This window comes from Panthera onca, chromosome B1 (assembly GCF_046562875.1).
Source record: "Panthera onca isolate mPanOnc1 chromosome B1, mPanOnc1 haplotype 2, whole genome shotgun sequence".
Taxonomy (NCBI): domain Eukaryota; kingdom Metazoa; phylum Chordata; class Mammalia; order Carnivora; family Felidae; genus Panthera; species Panthera onca.
This window is the reverse complement of record NC_138342.1, coordinates 56,879,885-56,899,766: the sequence shown is the minus strand read 5'-3', so window position 1 is coordinate 56,899,766 and position 19,882 is coordinate 56,879,885. Positions and strand designations below refer to the sequence as shown.

Sequence of the window (19,882 nt, the reverse complement as noted above, 5' to 3'; positions counted from 1 at the left end):
TGTAGTATAGTGGGTAAACCCATGGCCTGGGTGGAAATACAGACTCTTCTTAGTAACTAAATGGCAGGTCACCAAGGGCAAGTTCACTGAATCTAAGGTTGAAGAATGGGAGTGAACTCTCTTACAGTTTTTTTTAAAATACAAAAACCCCAATATACATAATATATTTATATTACTTAGTACAGCTGTTGTAGCATTCAGTAACCTTCTGTAAATTACAGTTGTTTTTGTGTGTTGTTTTTCAGCTTTTCTCTCTGCTCAGGCAACAAATGAGAGAAAAATGTAAATATGTATTGGATCAGTGATTCTCAAACTTTAGCATGCATGAGACTCACCTGGAAAACTCATGATAACAGATTGCTGGGCCCCACCCCAGAGATTCGGATTAAGTAGTTCTGGGATGCATTAGGAGAAATAGCAAGTCTCAAAACATTCCCAGGTGCAGCTACAGTTGGGGAATTGCTTGAGACCCTACAACTTTAGCATTCTAATCCTCCGTTGCCCCCTGGTGGTTGATTTATGAAGTACAACGCATATGCATTTTAACACACCTTTCATTTAATACTCGTAACTGCCCTATGAAATAAATACTATCTTCATTTTACAAATGACAAAACTGAGATACAAAGAGATGAAATAATCTTTTTAAGATTTTACAAATAGTATACGGATAACCTATAATTGGATCCAAGACTCTCAGACTCCAAAGCCAATGCTCTGACATAGTATGTTATCCTGTCTAAAATACATTTTCAGACCATTTCCCTCAGTAATTCCACTTCTGAGGAAATAATAAAAAATATGGACAAGGAGGAATAAAGATATTTATCACAGCATTATTTATGATAGTGAAAATTTGTAAGAAACTTTAGTATCAAAGGGAATATAGTATAGGTATATTTCTGAATATTTCACAGACGATGAGAGTGAAGCTTTATTTTTAACTGTGTGTAAATTGCTTATAAAACGTGAAGAGGGAAGTGTAGGATATTTCATAAAAGAATTATTTTAAGACTCCCTTCCTCCATACACACACATAGAAGAAAATAGGAGGAAATATTAACATTAGATGTTAGGATTATGTGTTACTTTTATTTGTTACATTTTACTTTTCATTATTTGCCAAATATTCAATAACAAGTGTGTATCTTGTAATTAGAAAAATATTAATCATTATTAATTTTTATTTTTAATGAATTATATTAAAATTTGGGAAATTCTGGCCTTGTATTCATTTATAAAATATATTTAAAGAAAGAGTGATGTTTATTTAGCATCCATTCTGTGCTCAGCACAGTGCCAGTTATAAGGGCCTCGCTTCTTAGGAGTTTTTTTCCCCTTGTATAGGCAGAACGAACACAGGAAAAAACACAGGATACCAAACAATGTGTGATTAAGGGGCGCCTGGGTGCCGCAGTCGGTTGGGCATCTGACTTCAGCTTAGGTCATGATTTCATGGTTTGTGAGTTCGAGCCCCGCATCGGGCTCTGTGCTGACACCTCAGAGCCTGGAGCCTACTTTGGATTCTGTTCTCCCTCTCTCTGTGCTCCTCCCCCACTCACACTCTGTCTCTGTGTCTGTCTCTCTCTCTCTCAAAAATAAAGATTAAAAAAAATTAAAACAAAACAAAACAATGTGTGATTAAATATAAAAGATAATGTGCCATGAGCCCTCAGGGAAGTTGGTGGTGTTAAGGCTGGGGTAGTCTTGAAGGAGATAATAATGAAATAGAATGGAAGTAGAACTTTCTAGAAATACATGAGTCGTATAGAGAGAGGGAGAAAGAAATATGATATAAAATTAGGATTGGGCTGCTCCTCTTTCTCTTTGTGTTCTCTAATCCAATTACATGCTTCATTTATGCATATCGCTGCAAATTGGTGATATTCAGTTTTTTCAGTGGTCAAGACCGTTCTGTTCCTACCCTGGTGAGTGTGCAGTTGTCCCTTATTTACAGGCAAATAGCCTAGCACTTCGCCACTCCAACTTTGGTCTACCAACTGGCTGATTCATCTTCATGTGGAGGCATGTTCATAATACAGAATCACAGGTCGCGCTCCAGATGATGAGATTAAAATCTGCATTTTAACAAGATTCAGGTGTGCATTAAAACTTGAACAATGCTGGTATAGAATGCAACTTTGCCAGAAAGAGCCTGAATCCTAGGCTGGGGAGACAACTGGCAGCATGGTTTTATAGCTAAGGGACTGACAAGGTCCTAACCAAATAAAATTTCCTACCACTACCCTATTATCCTTCTGTAACTAGGCCATGATTAGATTCACTCTTTTTTTTTTAAATTTTTTTAACGTTTATTTATTTTTGAGACAGAGAGAGACAGAGCATGAATGGGGGAGGGTCACAGAGAGAGGGAGACACAGAATCCGAAACAGGCTCCAGGCTCTGAGCGGTCAGCACAGAGCCCGACGCGGGGCTCGAACTCACTGACCGGGAGATCATGACCTGAGCTGAACTCGGACGCTTAACCGACTGAGCCACCCAGGCGCCCCTAGATTCACCCTTTAAGGGCATGCTGGAGGATTTGGGAGGACTGCATATTGGTCAACACTTGGGAAGGAATCTTTTTGCCAAGTTAACAACGGCCAATACCTGCCTTCTGCAGTGCAGAAGGAATGAGGCATGGTTATTTGGATAAGCTCAGAGGAAATGACTGTCCAAGTTCTGCTGAAGCACAGAAATGGAGGCAGATGAAATGGGGCAATACAACAGCAGAGGACCTTGCCTGAGGAGGTGATGGGGGCATTGAGGGCAGCTTCATCAATTTCACAATTTTATCTGTGTTGATTACAGCTCCGTGGCCTCCTCCATTTGAAGAATTTTCCTCCGCCAGCATGGAATTTTATTTGTTACTAGCTGAATCTTGATTCTGGCTATGAATTTAAAGTAAGAGAAAATGTCCAGTGGCTGATATTATTGGGTTAGGGCTGAGGTACAGAGACAAGGAAGAACAGGTGGCCAAAACCAAAAGCTATATTCCGTTGTGAGATGGTGATGACCTGTTTTCCATCAAGTGTAGTTTTCTTCTGAGTTTTAATTGGGCAGTGGGCCTGAGTCACAGTGAAATCTTTGAGGTTTTGTGAAGGAGGGACAGAGCTGTTGATTTTAAGTCCCACATTTCTAGTTCCCCTTTTGGTTTTTAGAAACAAAGTTTGGTTTCCTGAGGGCAAGATGGATCTTCTTTAGGGTCTTTAGGGTCATGACTGAAGGAGAGCGGGGTAAGCAAGGGGAGAGATATGGCAAAGCAAGCAATGAAAGTAACTCAAAGGTCATGTCTTGTGAATTTTCTTTAAAAAAACGTATAAAGTTAAGACTCTGATATGAGTGACTAAAGTAAAACTTGTTCAGGGGACCCGAAACCCAGAGGAAGAAGCTCCATGATAATGCCTACCAAGCTCAGTTTTCAGAGGTACCTGTACACACATTTCATCATCCTACTTTTCTTCCTACTTAAAATTAACAAATGTAAGATCTCCCCCAGCCAACTGGATATATGGCCAATATCTAGACAAATGTATTGTAGGCTGTGAGACAGAAAAGTTTAGAAAGCAGGTGTGTGTTAGTTTTGCTGGATTGTCTTCTGTGTTTGTTATCCTTAGGTATTATTTTCTTGTTCTTTTTTTACTTTATTGACTAAAAACACTACCAGGATATATCCAGTCATTTTAGAACCAGTGGATGACAGCCTCTAGACATAGGAACTCACTATAGAAATGGGGCTGTAGTGGTAGGGTATGAGTGCCAGAGGAAGGGGGGATCACTATCAGAGCCTTCCATATTCAGTGTGTGCACCTTAACCGTAGAGCTGACTTTGAAAGCTGATTAATAACTTACCAATGGCACACAGGATAATCAGTTTACTGTGAGAAACTCAGGCCTGGTTTTCGGTCAGTACAAGGATACTCGAGCTGATGAGCTAGAGTGATGTTCGATAGGGACATCCCCCCTGTCCCACCTTTTTTTTTTTTCCACTCTATATTCTCAGATTCAATAGATATTTTTGTCCCACTGTGCTTTTGCATTTCACATTATGGAAATCTTAGATGATAATTTAAGCTATGGCACCTCAAGGATGAAGATGTGTCAACGTATCTGTCAAAACAAATATATGATTCATATATTTTATAAAATATTCAAGTGAATGCATATTTTAAATGAAAGTATTCATATCTAGATTAAAAATCATGTGGAAAGAAAGTGAAACAAGACTGTAGCTTTATTTTAATGAGGATAATTCTTAAAAGACAGTTTTATATAGAAAAAGTTAATGATTTTTCAGTGTGTGATTAAAATATAAAAGTGTGGGTGGTGGGTTTTAGCAACTAGTGGATGGCTTGCATAATCTACCTCTAAGACCCCTTCTAATCCTGAGATTCTATGTTGCTGAGTATATAAAGCTACAGAGTATGACGTGGCTAATTCGGTATCCCGTATGGTTTGCCCACAGGAAAAGCACACCACAGGATTTTCATGGGAGCTTTGAAAGCCCTTTTAAAAATGGTCAATCAATAAATATTTATTGATTATCTACTATGTTCAAGACACTGTCCCAAGAACTTCAGAAGACTCAAAGCACAAGATTCCTTTCCTCTTGAAATTTTCAACATTGTATATTCTCAAATTTCTGAGATCTTCTTATGAAGTCTGTCCCAGGAAATCTTCTCCTAAGAAACTCCTTAGAGTTGGAAGTAACTTTCTAGATAATTCTGAGAATTCTCCCCCTCTAAGAAGGAATAGACAGATAGTAGGCCAAAATGCTGTTATTAAAAAACAAAACAAAATACCTAGATATATATTCTAAGCAAGGAAATACAGAGATATCTACTTTACAAAATAATTTACACCATTTAATCAGGATACAAAGAAAATATGTCTGCAAATCATTCTGCTAGGACATGAAGAATAAGTCTTTACATTGGTAGTAGCATACACTGGTAGAATCATTTATATTATGCTGTTAAGGAAAACTGACTATTGGATGTTTCTCTTACTTGGTTAGGATGGTGTTTCCTAAAATGTTCTCTCCAAATCCTGCAGAGTATGCATTGGTGATGGGGTGTGGCAAGTCCTACACTTTGTTTTAGTTTATGGATTAATTTTGAGAGAGAGAGAGCGAGAGAGAGAGCGAGCAGGGGAGGGAGGGAGGGAGGGAGAGAGAGAGAGAGAGAGAGAGAATCCCAAGCAGACTCTGCACTGTCAGTACAAAGCCCCACGTGGGGCACAAAATCACAAACTGTGAGATCATGACCTGAGCAGAAATCAAGAGTCGGATGCTTAACCAACTGAACCACCCAGTTACCCCAAGTCCCACACTTTGTATCTGGGTGCTCAGTCCCAGAGTTGCAGCCTTTCCCTCCCCACATTCCTAAGCCTTGTCTCCAGGCCTCTAGTCTAGGTAACTAGCATGTCTTCCCCACACTTCTTGAATGTCTTCCTCTGGCTAAGCTGTATCTACCTGGTAAAGGCCATAAGAAAATTAAAAACGAGAGTAGGTACCAGTGTCTCCTATTTCTGAAATATATTCTACAATGATGGTTAGCCTGGGTCAAAAAGATGAAGGTAGGATTTGGAGAGTGGATACAAAAAGGAACAGAGATATGTGGTCTTAAGATATGAAAATGGGGTAGCAGTGAAAAAGATAAATATAAAATTCAGAGAAGAAAAGGATTGGTTGACAAGAGACCCATTAGGAGAGAGAACAGAAAGGTGGGAAGAGGCAAAAACATAATGAAAAAGGTAAACATAAAGACTAGTGAGGGTTGAAGATTGCTTAGTATGTAAGATGTGACATAAAGTGGGAAAGATAGGGAAGACAAAAATAGGAAGCAAAATACAGAACAGTTGACAGAAAAAAAAAGACAGAAGGACGAGAGGAAATGATGAAGAGAGAAGTAGTGGAAGAAAAAAGGTGTCAAAAGAATATTAACTAGGGCAAAAAAAAAAAAAAACTGAGAAAGACTAACACAAGAAAAAGGTGTACAATCATTTGGATTATACTGATGTATAGATCTCCATACATAAAATGGAAATTTCATCTGCCTTTCTGTCTTGCAAAACCAGAGAATTTTGCAAATATGGAACTTTGATAGAAAAGGGAAGATTCAGCAAACAAAGGGAAATTGACCCAGACAAGTGGCTTCCACGTTTCAAGGATGAAGGTCATAGCCTTTCTGCTGCTTTTTAAGGTCTGTGCTAATTAGTGACAGTACTGAATCTATCAACCCCCAAGGGCCCAATCTCACCAGCATCACCTGGGCCACTACTCCTATTTTTGGAATGGGGAAAAACTTAAGGATAACCAAGAGGGTTGGGAGAAAAAGTTGGGAAACCACTGTAGAATATCAGATATAGAATATCAGGTATTTTCCTTCCCCAAAGAATGCTTGGTTGGGATAATCCCTAGGCCTGAAGTAGTAAGCAGTCTTGCACATGGTCCTGTGGATTGGTCTCTATTTGAAGGGAATCAAATGAAATGTGTTCATCTGCATTAAGTGGGTCTACATTTATACTCTGAAACTGTGCCCCAGTAGCTAACCTAGACAATGAGTTAGGACTTTCAGTAGGCGTAATCGGATCTTCATCAAATGGGCCTTGCCTTCCAATGCCAGATGGAGTTCCAGTGCTGGAGGAATGATACTTTGCCAATTTGGAGCCAAAGCATGGTAACTGCAGGATGCTTGATGGTCTTTGTTGCTGCCTTTCACCCTCATTTCCTTGTACTTCACTTTGGATTCCTTCTGGATTGGGGGCTTCATCAGGTGTACCCATAACAAGCTGCTCAGGAGTAAGGTCAACAGTTCTTTCATTGAGCTGGTTGCCTTCAAATATTTGTTCCAAAACATTGTCCCCATCTCCTCCAAGATCACTTTTGAGGCAAGGCATATTCTTTGATTGAAGGGAACTGGCTTCAGGAAAGGGCATAATTCCCCTTTGGCTCAGCTGATTCTTCATGGAACATGGTGTGTTCCTCCTCAGGGTGGACACATCATCTCTAAAAGGACTTGGGTTTTCACTTTCTCCAGGCAGTCTTTTCTCTGAGCTGTTTCTTTGGCCAGGTAGGTTGCTTGGAGGGGAGATGGTATGTCTTGCATGTTTAGTATGACTATCTTCTGTATACGGAGGACTGGTGTCTTGGTTCTCCCCTGGTGCAAGACCAAAGGATGGAGTGTAGTCCTGTAGAGCAAGTGGATCTTCTTTGTGTCCCGTGGAGCTGCCAGCACAGCAAGGGCCTCTCTGGCTTAGATGAAATACATGCGCTTCTTTTTGACCTGATGGGTAACTTGGAGGAATTAAGTCTGGGAAAGCCAACTGTTCTCTCTCTGGTGAATTTATCCTAGTAATTTGCATGCCATAATTCAAATTCTCACTTTCATGCCATGTTGGACTTTTCTGAAGCCCAGCTGGGGAATTGCTAGGATAAGGCTGGTTCTCTTTCTCATGTGGTGGACTAGGGGGAGCTTTGTGTAAAGTTGTTGGCCGATCCCAGAAGTTTCTGTTAAAATATGGCCTTCTTTCTTTCTGCCCTTGGGCTTGAATCTCATGGTCCCAGGAGTTCCAAGAGGGGAACAGAGTGCTTTCTTCCTGTCCAACAGCATTATTAGCATAATAGCCCCTGCTCTCCACAGGTGGTGGTACACTGGGAGCTGTATTATATGATGGAAAATTCTCATCTTGGTTCCAGGGATAAAATTCACCATAAGGGAAATCCTCCCTGGGTTTCGATGGATTATCTAAGGAATAGGGAAGGTATTCTTTTGGTTGATTTGAGGTATATTGCTCGCCTTCATAGTGCCTAACTGTTGGCCCTTCTTTAAAGCTCGGCTCCTCCATACCCCATCTACTTTGTCCTGGAAAAGCTTCATCTCCAGTTGGATCAATTGGGTCCTCTTCATTATAAGGGACTGTTTCTTTCAGGTCTGGAGTATTCATGGGGTACAGTGAATTTTTGGGTTGCCCCATAGTATTGGGAGAATCATCTCTCTCATCCCATGTATTGCTTCTAAGGTATGGTGAGTTTTCCCTGGGATTATAAGAGTTATAGTCAGGGTAGTAAACACCTCCCCTTGAGCCATGGGAAGGATGAAGTAAGTGTTCTTCCTGCATCCCGGGATCTTCCTTAATAGGTGGAGAGATTCCTTGATGATTCCAAATATTTCTTCCAGCAGGAAAATGTTCTCTTGCAGTGGAAGGGATTTCCTCAGGGTATACACGTTGATATGTACTGTGCTTTAATTCTGGTCTATTAGTTTCTGATTCATAAGGGATTCTTCTTGGCTCCAAAATAATCCCTTTGGGCAAATTCTGGCTTTGGGTTTGTCCATCAGAATTTGGGGCTCTTTTGGACTCTCCTCTTGGGTAATAAGAGTTTTCATGTTGACCAACAGAATTAAAATTTGGGACTAGCATGTTACTCTCAGGATGAGGCAGTTTATAGTTTGATTTATTAACTCCATAATCTTGAGAATTTCTCCAGGGGCCAGATGGATCTCTTGTAGGAATGACTATTCTTTCTTTTGGACCTACTGGTTTCTCTGCTGGATTTTGGATTTTTTCATTGCGGACAACAGTACCATGTTTGGGACCCAGAGGAGCAACATTGGTTCCCATAGGGTGTTTATTTGGTCCCTGAGCCTTTCTTCTGACATTTCCTGGATTTCCTGCATGAGTGGGAGAATTGCCTCTTGCAGTAGAAGCATAAGCTTTGCGATAAATTGGATTTCCTGAACGAAATGCTTGTTTGCCTTCCAAACCAAAGGAGTTCCACCGAGGACCCCTTTGAACCTGTTGATTTCTGTAAAAAGGCCCATTCTGTCTACGCCCCATGATAGTACCAGTGGGACGCCATTGTCTTCCTGCAGGAAAATTTCGGATGTTAGGATTTGGATAGTTTTCATAAATATTTGGCTGACTTGGTCCCCATGAGATTTGAGTTCTTGGTACTCCCTGGCCTGAAACATTAACTGTAGAGGGTGAGATAACCCCGTTTTGAGCTGTAGGATTACTCACAGTGTTTGGGCCATGGCCACTGTTTCCTGTTGGGCTGGTGTCATTTCCGCCCTGACTCCCTCCAGGTGCATTTGGTTGAGTAGAGTTAGTCTCAGGACCTGTTGAATTACCCGAGGGTTCAGTGGCTGGACTCTCTGCTTTAGGAGGATCTTTTTCTTTGGGTTTTTCAAAATCTTGTTCAAACATCTCTTCTGAATAATAAGGAGGACGGCCCCCAAATCCCTGATATCCAAAATATCCAAAATAAGGATTCTGTAGGGAAGAAGATGGAAATTGGTAATTACTATTTGTTTTGCACCATGGTGTTGCTCGGAATTTTTTTAGTGTGATAGGGAAATGAGCCACATGCTTCTTTTAAAACCATTGACTATGCTTCCTTTCTTGAAAGTTAATTCCTCCTTGGTTTCCATGACCCAATTCCCTTCCAGTTTTCTCTTCTGGTACTCTAACTTTCTGACTCACTTCTTAGTTTTGTCTTCCTAGTCCTGACCCCTAAATCTGAGGGGTGTTTTTTTTTAAAAGGATTCCATTTGCTGTCCTTCTAATTCTTTTGTTCTCATTTTACACACCTGCCTTGAGTAATCTATTGCAGGCCAATTTTTTTCAATGCAGGTATATATCAGTGACTCCCAAAGCCATAAGTCTGGCCCATGACACTATGTCCTGAGGCTGAAACAGCAAGACTGGGTCACTAAAGATCTTATTGGACACCTCCAACTGAATGTACCCAGAATTGGACCTATCTGCCCCCAAACTTCCTTCTCCAACTTTCTATATATCTAAGCAACATTCACCACTATCTACCCAGTTTCCCAGGTTTCTACTCTCCTTTATTTCCCCCAGCCAATTAATAACCAAGTCCTATAAAATCTGAACTTTCATCCTGTCCCCTCTTTTTTTTACCCCCATTACTCTTGAACTACTGCAGTAGTTTTCTTACTGGTTACTCTGAGTGTAATTGTACTTTCCTCTAATCTTTCCTCTCCATTGCTATCAGAACAGTAGAGGTTGGGGGAACCTTCTGTCACTTTCCTCTTTTTAAAAAAAATTTTTTTAATGTTTATTTATTTTTGAGAGAGAGAGAGAGAGAGAGAGAGAGAGAATGAACAGGGGAGGGGCAGAGGGAGAGGGAGACACAGAACTCCAAGCAGGCTCCAAGCTCTGCGCTGTCAGCACAGAGCCAGAGGTGGGGCTTTAACTCAAACCATGAGATCATCACCTGAACAGGAGTCAGATGCTTAACTGATTGAGCCACCCAGGCACCCCATGTCACTTTCCTCTTTAAATATTATTTAAAGTTGCCCTTACCTTACAGGATAAACTCTAAATCCCATAGCACAACATATAAAGCAGCACAGCATGTTCTAAAGAGTGGAGCTGTAGGCAGATATGGGTTAAGATCCCTGTTTCATCACTATTAATAGTATGATCCTGGGCTAACCTCAGTTTATTATAACTTTGGTTTTTTGTAAACTCAAGGTAATAAAATAATATCTATCTTATAAGTTGCCATGAGGGTCAAAAGAGATAAATATGTACAGCTCAGTGCCTGGCACTTAGTAAGAACCTAACAAATGTTGTACATTATATAACGCCACTACCACCACCAATAATAATTTTTTATAATCATCTGGCCCATAATTATTACATCCAGCCTCATTTCTTCCCCCTTGTACTTTGTGCAGGTGCAAATCACAACTACTACTGCAGCTATTCACAATGGAATCTAAATGTCTCTCTACAGATGAATGGAAAAGGCAAAAAGTGGGCGAAATTGAACAGTAATTTATCTTCTTTGGGCTTCAATTTATTTGTATAACGAAGGAGTTAGATGATTACTTAATTCCCTTCTAGGAATAACTTTCTAGAATGTATTTACTTCCTTCTCTTAGTTGCCCCATCACTGTCTAGAATCCAGTACCAACCTGGAGCAAAGGTTATTAGATTAGCCTTTTTAGAGAGAGAAAAAGTGAGAAAAAGGGACGGGGAGAGAGGAAGGACAAGGGAGGGAGAGAGGGAGGGACAGGGGTCAGTACCTATAGAGGAGAAATGATGGTCAGTACCTATAGAGGAGAAATCACATTTATATTTGTTACTGGATGTTTTTCTTATATCATGGGCACTTGAGCTACAAATTCATGTGTTGAAATTTAACATATTGAATAGATAGGAATTAAAAATCAGAGACTAATGGGGAGAAGGTAGCTTTACTTGTACTCACCCCGCCTTCTTCATTGCTGACTGGTGGACGTCCGAAACCTGGTGGTACCCTCTGAAAGGTAAACACCACAATGAATGCAAGAGGAAACCACGTTCTATGCTACCATTTGTTTGTAAGACTCAGGGTGTCTTAAAAGAGTTCGAGTCAGTGACTGGGTGTTAGCATTATTAGTTTTTAGCTTTTGAGTCATTATCTCTCACAATCTACTATTAATTATAATTATAACCCATCAGTGAATACTGGTAAATACAAAGGTTTCAGCTGAATTCTAGATTATCTTATTCAAAATACCATGTATGGCTGTGTATCCTAGCAGTCACCCCATCCCATGGCCTCCAACACACAGACACACACAGACACACACAGACACAGACACACACACACACACACACACACAGTGTGATTTGAGTGTTATTAGGATCCAAACATCCATATTAGAACATGTAATAATGGAGATCAAATAATGACACTATTTTCAGAGAGTCTATGTCACATTTAGGATGACAAACCGCCAATTCTCCTGGATTATTATGATAACTTTTTTATTTCACCAAGGTTTATTTTCCTAATCAAACTTGGAGGCTGAATGTTTGATCAGGGGAGAGTTCAGGAAATCAGTCCAACTCCTGCAGACCTTCAGGAAATCCTATGTGGTTGATGTAATAGTTCAGCATGAGAATTACACTTATCTGTTTTTTAAATCTTCACCTGGTACTGCCTTAGTTTCTTTAGTTCAGTATGGCCAGTGAAAGGAAGACACTCTTTTTTTTTTTTTTTTTTAATTTTTTTTTTCAACGTTTTTTATTTATTTTTGGGACAGAGAGAGACAGAGCATGAACGGGGGAGGGGCAGAGAGAGAGGGAGACACAGAATCCGAAACAGACTCCAGGCTCCGAGCCATCAGCCCAGAGCCTGACGCGGGGCTCGAACTCACGGACCGCGAGATCGTGACCTGGCTGAAGTCGGACGCTTAACCGACTGCACCACCCAGGTGCCCCAAGGAAGACACTCTTTTAAGGAAAAAAAGTAAGGAACTCTTATTCCTTGAAATGAATTGTTCCTTATTGATAAGAAGGTGTCTTGATTATAGAATGATAGACCAAAAAAACCAAAAAACAAAAAAACCCAACAACAACAATGCCATAGCTGAATAAAAAGTCATCAAATATTTGTTGTTTCTGGTATTTTAATAGCAACTGGCCTTTAAACTTTTCTTTAGGTCAAATAGTTTATTTTGTGATTTATATTTTTAATGCCTGTGATGCAATTTCAATAGTTTTATTTTAATGATTTTAAACTTTAAAGGCTTCTTGTAAATATTATTTTGCAATATTCTTTATAATGAGGTATCTGTGGCAAGAAGTAATAAATGATGGAAAGACCTTAGTCTAAGCATAGAGTATCTTATGATTTGCAAACTCCATTTTGTCTCAATTTCCCCTTTACGTTAAATGAAGATAATTTTTGTGCTTTCTAATCTCTTAGGGAAGTGGGGGAATAGTAGCGAAATAGCGCAATCCTTTAAAATTAATTCATTGACTAAGTTATTAGTAGTTGTTTGGTGATTGTTCAGGTCTCCAATTTGTCTGAGTAAAATATTCATTAAATTTTTTTTTCCCTACATGATTAATGATGTGATGATTTTTTTTCATACTCTCTACTGACTGGCATATGGCATTCCATTTAGAGAGTATGAACTCATATTAGTTTGAGATATGACCTGTTAATATTATTTTTCACTTCTAGTATAAAGAAAAAAACTCACATGTGGAACTTGCCATGGTGGCTGTTGATAGAGAAATAGCCCATTGCCAAATGGTGGGAATGCCTGAAGAGAAAGAAAGAACCATAGTGATGTGGAAGTGAGAAAGATAAATGGAAAATGAAACAAACCTATTAAATAAAATTGTTTGAAACTTGAGAGTCTGCATCTCCCTTTGCATTAAACTGCAATTTTCTATTTTTAGGGCTGAGATGATGATGATGATAATAATAATAGCAATTAGTATTAGTGAACACTTATGTTCTAGGTACTGTACTGAGCATTTTGTAGTGGTAAACTTATTTAATCCTCATATAAACTTAGAAGACATGTGCTGAAGACATTACTTCCTTTTCACTGAAGATAATGAGGTTCAGAGAAGTTAAGTCACTTGCCCAAAATCTCTCAGTTGGTAAATGGTCCAGGAGTGTCTTTTCATTTAATTTTGTGTTCTCTCAACTGTAATAGTGTCTGATAATAAATAAATAGTGTCTGTTAATCGACTAAGAGACAGCATTTTGGAAGCTCCACATTGGATGATATCTTGAGAAACCATTTGCACGTCTTCTTGTTTTAAGTCAGGATTATTTATGCCACCCAGAAGTACCGGAAGCAGTGTTACCTTTCAGGGCACTATTTGAGATCATCAAAGCATAGATCTGGAAGAGACTTAGAAATTGTTCCTTTACTCATGGGGAGCCTGTAGCCCAGAAAGGTAAAGTGACTGCTCAAGATCACACAAGTAATAAGGGCTGGGGATAGAACTCGAATCTCTGTTCCCTGATTCTTCTGTTAGTGCTCATGTTGCAATACCATGCTGCCTCTGCATTTTAAAAAGAGCTTCTTTAAAGCAACAGTATTTTGGTAATTTTTTTAAAGATTTAAAACAATTTTTTGGTATCTATCTATCTATATATAGATATATACATATGTTGGTAATTTTTAATCAAACAAAGGCTGGGGTAACTCGGCAGACAATTTTGGATAGGCAGTGGAGCATCATGTTAGAAGAAAGTGGCAAAACTGAAGATTCTATTTCATACATAGCAGTATGTGTCTTGAGCAACATTGGAGAAAGTGTGTATGTGGGGATGGTATGGCTCTCCAAATCCCTCTGAGCCCATTTGTTGACTCTGGTTTGGAATTTTGCTGGGCAAGCCTCACCTGAGGTGGCTGGGCTTCATCTTCTGGCTGTGCTGGGGTAGGTGATGGCTGCTTTAAAGGCCGCTTTGGTGGTGGCTTTTTTGGTTGAGGCTGGTTGGTTTTCTGGGTCTCTGGGGCTTGATCAGTTTTGCTCTTTTGGCGTTTGGGTGCTGAAGGAGATGAGGGTTTCTGTGGGCGCCCCGTGTTTGGTGGTGGTTGAGGCCACATGGGCATCTGATACTGCGGGAAGAGCTGAGGCAGACCATTCCCATACAAGGGGCCCAGTTGTGCCATCTGTGAGGGTAGCAAATAACAGTAAAACCATAGGAGGGCTGAGATTCCAGCTTTCCTCAGCCTGTAATGTCACTCTCTAAAACTCAGCCAAAATCTCAAAAATTCTATGAAACTTAACAATGGAAGCCTCAAGATCTTTAGTATTTCTTTAAATATTGTCTTACAGAAATGAATTTCAGTCTTCTAGAAAACTAACAAAACAAACAAAGCAAAAGACAGAATTAGGTGAGAAATTGAAGTTTAAGAATTTGGCTGATAATTTTCTAACTCTGAAGTGTTGACTCCCATAAGAAGTCATATAATTGATTACAGAGGACTTGGTGTCAGATTCAAAACTGTGACTTGTTACAGGCTGGAAAAGGAGAAAAAGCAAAAAGAAGATAAATGAAGTAAGAATGACAAACAGAAAAAAAACCCAACAAGGAACGAGAGAGGAGAATACAAATTCTCTGTTGTGTAAACATCCTTACGTGTACTTATGGTTTTTGGTTACTGGTGAATTTTCATTAATTCCATTTTCATGATCAGAATCTCCACAATTTCAAGGTTGGAAGGGAAGCAAAGGTGGTCATGATCTGAAGAAACTAATATATGAATTGACCTCCTACAATGTCAGTTCCCATTCAAACATTGTTGCTTTGGTTTAACACCAGAGCTAAACACAGTAAAACCAAAAGTGAGAGTTTAAAAGAGTTGCCAATCAGTAGTTGAAAATTGACAATGATGATGATTATAGGTGAGAAGCTTTTAAAGAGAATGACTTGAATAAAGGATTAAGAGAAAATTGATTTTGAAGAGAAAATTGAATTGAAGTCCTTGATTTTTCCTCCCAATGGTTCTCACGATCATCACAAAAGTCAAAAGTGATATATAGTATGGTAGTCATACAACTTTGTCAGAAAAATTATGCCAAAAGATCCAACTGATACGTGATTTATTATTAGTTGGTTCTAAGAATTAGCACTAGTGGTAAGTATAATTGAAATTTATTTAGATAAGATAGAAACTTATTTCATAAATTTAGTGTTATCTTTCAAGATAATCCAAATAAAATTTACCTCCCCACACACCTGGAGTATTTTTTGTCCTTATTATTTGTGAATACATGTTGTGTGATCTTTCCCCAGAACCAATTTCTCTTGGATACAAAGAATGTTGGTAATTAATAAATGATTTTTTTTTTTTTACATGAGAGAATAACAGTAATGAATAAGAAGAAAATCTGGGGTAAGGAGACAGGCAAAATGATTTTTCCCCCTTAAAACTCTTATAATGATTATATTGTAATTAAAGCATGTGGATAGCTGTTGGTATCTTTATTAGCTATGACAAACCTTATAATGTAATTATCCATATATAAAGAAGAAATTATCAGAAATAACACAAAGCAGAACTTACATGTGGGGAGTTCATGAAGTTGAACTGACCATATCGCATCATCTGTGACCAAAGGAATCCATTAATGTGATACAAAGTGAAAACATTTTATTATTTAACCAATCTACAAATCACCAGAAATAAGCTGAATTTCTGATTTTAATGTACAACAGTCATATCTTTTACTATTTATGCATGAATTTAAAATAAGTATGCAATTAAAAAACCCATGTCACTAATTTTTAAGTCAGGATTTTATTTTGAGAAGAATCAATATAGAATAATAGAGAATAAAAATCTTGTCTACTCTGACGTTTTTGAATGTTCTACTCAACTTTTGGAATTCGGGACTTGAGAATATGATAATTCTATGAAAAAGATGATTCTCCTTTCTGATGTATGTTGAATTTGGCTAATGATTTTGGCTATAAATCATGTCGAAGATATTATATGCCTATGTGTCTACCTTCTAAAAACGCTTGGTACAAATATCTACTTTTGCTAGCTTGAAAACTTAGCAGAGAAGCCAACATTAGCTATTCCTGAACGCAAATTAACATTTACCTTGGCAAGGAATAATGAAGTACATAGGTAGTATGGAGCTGACGAAATTACTACTTTGCCTTGATTTGAGAGTTTAAGTCTTTCAAATTTTCCCTTTCCCTCCCTTCATCTTTTTCTCAAGAAATTTTATATATCAAGAAGTTTTCCCTTTTTTAATGGACTCTCAGGACAGGGCTTACAAAAACTTCTCCCCAGAGACTGATATACATACCTCCTCACTTTTACTGCTAAATCCAGGCATTCGGGGCATTTGCATCTGGAAGTGAAAGAATATTGGTGACAAATTCAGAACATAAGTTGAGATAAACCCAATAATTATCTCCAAGCTATTTAACAACAGAACACAAAAGGACAAGTCCTAAAAAACTTTCAATACTCACTGGCATAGCAATAGAATTACCAAGCAGACCTAGAAAGACCAGGAGAATCTTCATTTTTCCACTTGGTACCTGGAATACAAAACTGGATTTTATTTTTGGAATATGAAATAATTTCACTGGCGGCATTCTGCCCAGCTGTCTGTCAAGGAGAGCGTAGAAACAGACCACGCTGGGGGCCTCTGCCGCTATTTTTACTTTACGTTAAGAAACTACTAGTTATTACCTTATAGTGTTCTAAACTGTGAAAAGGATCTGATTTAAAAGGAAAGATAGAAGCGAGAGAGAGAGAGAGAGGGAGGGAGAAGATTGATCCTTGAGAAGATGGGAGATGGTTTATAGCACTGGAATATGGACATTAGAAGTTAGCAGTTTACCTGAAATATATAAATATTGCTGACTTTGAGTTCTTGTTGCTAGGCTGGTTTAGAATGGCATAGTAATGTCTGATTATAATCACCATTCAGAATAATCTCAGTTTCAGTGAAGGTGCAATCCAAAATCAGTACTTTTAGCTACTTTCTAAGATGCCATAGACAACATTCCATTATGTAGAGGCTAATTAAATAAGCTGGAATATTCCAGAATCCTACTCTTTTCTTCTTTCCTCTATTGTTTCTATTATTATTATTATTATTATTATTATTATTATTGCTTTTTTAAAAATTATTTTATCTTTTAAAAATTCACTTCTGCTCAAGGGCTGGTCAGAGAAATAGAAAAATATAGGCAAAGATATTTTTATCTCTTTGTTAGACACTTTGACTGAACATATAGAGGAAAAGATTGAAGTTATAGACGTATGTGTGAAGTTTGAGAATATTTTCATGGATTTAATTTATCCCGCTCCAGTTAATTATGCAAGCCTTGTATAATTAAGACTTGTAGTTACAACTTTGAACAAGTTTTTTTTTTTTCTGAAACATTTACCTGTGTAATTTTTTAAGAAAACTCTGCCCTATTTGCATGTACAATAGAGGAAAATGAAGGTTTTAATCAGAATGATTGATTTCTTGGTACATCGGATACAGCACAATTCCTAGCATAGTAACCAGCACATAGACACCAGTAGTTGCTCAGTCTTTTTGTTCCTCTTTCCTTTTTCTGGGCATGAAATGTGCGTAGAAGTATTTTGAGCCAATGCTCACCCTTCTGTTTGCTTCCCATAGGAGCAATATAATTAAAGGACACTTCAGCATTTTCCTAAATTATAGGTGCAATCAATAACCTTTTACATATCAGAGAAATTGGGAGGGTTCAGTTAAACAAAAGAAGCAGTAACACATAAATGTCTTTACTGCTAATTAAGGATTTTCAGAATCATGACATTGTAGAGAATTAAAAATAACAACTGAAACTATTGTCTTCAGCATAGGCTGAAAACATGAGGAAGCTAATAAAGAGGATATTGGTGAATGCTTTCCTTTCTAAATCTACTTTCTAAGATCATGGCCCAAGATTTTGGGGGCGGTTGGATGTTTAATTTCTCTCTTACTTAACCATCCATTTAATCTCTGTAGTAGCTGTCACTGAGACTCCTGATAATGTTACACACGTAAGTAGGAAGATGTGACCTTCTATTTTGCCAATACAAAATGCCACTCACTTTCTCTTTTGTAAAATTAATATATTATACTGGACGACTGATAGTTTCCTTCTCTCTCTAGAAGTTCATGATTGGATGAAAGTTTATTTTTAACTGAAAATAGCACTCATAATGGTTGCTGTGGAGTACAGAGACTATGCAAGTTCTTACTTCTTTGTCCCATCTGTGAACTCAGATGCTCTTTGTTTCTTCTGACATATTTGAATAGTGTTTTACCCTCTCAAGCATACTTCTGACAATATTTAGTTTGGTATGTGACCTGTGTTATAAAAAATGAATATAAATTCTCACCAAGTTATCTAGCTTAGGAAGAGTGGCTCCACGGCTGTGCTGGAACAGCAACATTTTTCACTCAAATTTTGAAAAATACAGATTTGGTATAAGACGAAGTTCAAACACAGAAATGAGACAAATAAATGAAATGAATAGCAAAAGCTCAGCTCTAAGGCAGCGCATGTCATATTAGTTATTTTATCCAATCAGAGCCTTACTAGAGGGACTTAACAATCAAACTGAGTCTTCTATTGCTTTAAGAGAAGGGTGAAAGCTAAATCAGAGAGAAAATGACCCAGGAACAGTATTTGAGGTATTTCTAACGCAGTGCTGACAAAACTTGACTGCTCTACAGGAAGATGTACGAAAGCATAGTGTTAAATGAGATCTAAGTAGGTTGGAAGAAAAGTTAAAAGAAAAACAAATCTACCAAATAAACCAACGAGTTTAAAGTTTTATCAGAAGATCAGTATGCAGCAATGACTATACAACCAAGATCAAAGAATGCAATAAGGAAGTCAACCAGTATCTATGAATTAAGTTCATTCTTTGGCACTATATCATTTATGTTGACAATCTCTAATACTCACCCAATGCCAGCTAGTAGCTCCAATATATAACAAATAACTTTTACTTGAACTTTGTTAGCCTGTCTTTGAAATATAGTCTTACTGGTCTACAGTGGAAATGCCTACAAGTTGCTGAAGCCGGGGAGATCTCAAGGAGCAAGACACATTTGTTTCTTGGTAATAAAACAAAAATTCTTCATGAAGATGTCATGTTGTTTAACAAAAAGGCTCAAAATAAAAAGATTCCTCCTGTAAGAAAGCTTGGGACAGCAAGGTCACATTTAAGCTCTGTTGTAGACCTGTACAACCAATCAGCTTTGAGAAAAATGGTTTTGCCATCACAAGAGTTTAAGGTGAAAAAACACATCCAGTGTAAATTTATAAAGTGTTATTATAGGAGCTGTCAAATCAAGTCTCTTATTATGTATAATAACAGTCCAGGAAAATGAGCTTACAGCTGTAAGATTTGGGAGATGCTTTCCTTGATGAATTTGGGGTTTTTCAAGTTTAGAAACTTTGTTTATGCAGAGATATTTAGGGAACAAAAGTGAATATTAACTATATTCTGCTGTGATAAATCATTGACCATCATCAAAATGCAGGCCTACATACATCTCTCTCTCTCTCTCTCTCTTTCTCTCTATCATTCTATCTCTATATCTCTAATTCTAA

The 19,882-nt window shown here is 38.1% G+C and overlaps 1 protein-coding gene across 1 annotated transcript; it reads right to left on the bottom strand.

Annotated features, from left to right (window-relative positions):
- Positions 1–6,417: 6,417 nt before the first annotated feature.
- ENAM (enamelin) lies at positions 6,418–18,713 on the bottom strand. Its single transcript, XM_060655969.3, has 8 exons — positions 18,660–18,713; positions 16,766–16,834; positions 16,597–16,641; positions 15,843–15,884; positions 14,172–14,444; positions 13,011–13,073; positions 11,246–11,296; positions 6,418–9,276 (listed from the first exon to the last, which is right to left on the bottom strand). The coding sequence occupies exons 1-8, from the start codon at positions 18,711–18,713 to the stop codon at positions 6,418–6,420; spliced, it is 3,456 nt and encodes a 1,151-aa protein (XP_060511952.3).
- Positions 18,714–19,882: the final 1,169 nt, after the last annotated feature.

Coding starts and splice junctions, on each gene's coding strand:
- ENAM (XM_060655969.3), bottom strand. CDS start 18,713: ATGTTGCTGTTCCAGCACAGCCGTGGAGCCACTCTTCCTAAGCTAGAT. Junction 15,885..16,596: donor TTAGCAGTAAAAGTGAGGAG/GTATGTATATCA, acceptor CTTTGGTCACAG/ATGATGCGATATGGTCAGTT. Junction 9,277..11,245: donor TCAGCAATGAAGAAGGCGGG/GTGAGTACAAGT, acceptor TCTTCCCTACAG/AATCCTTATTTTGGATATTT.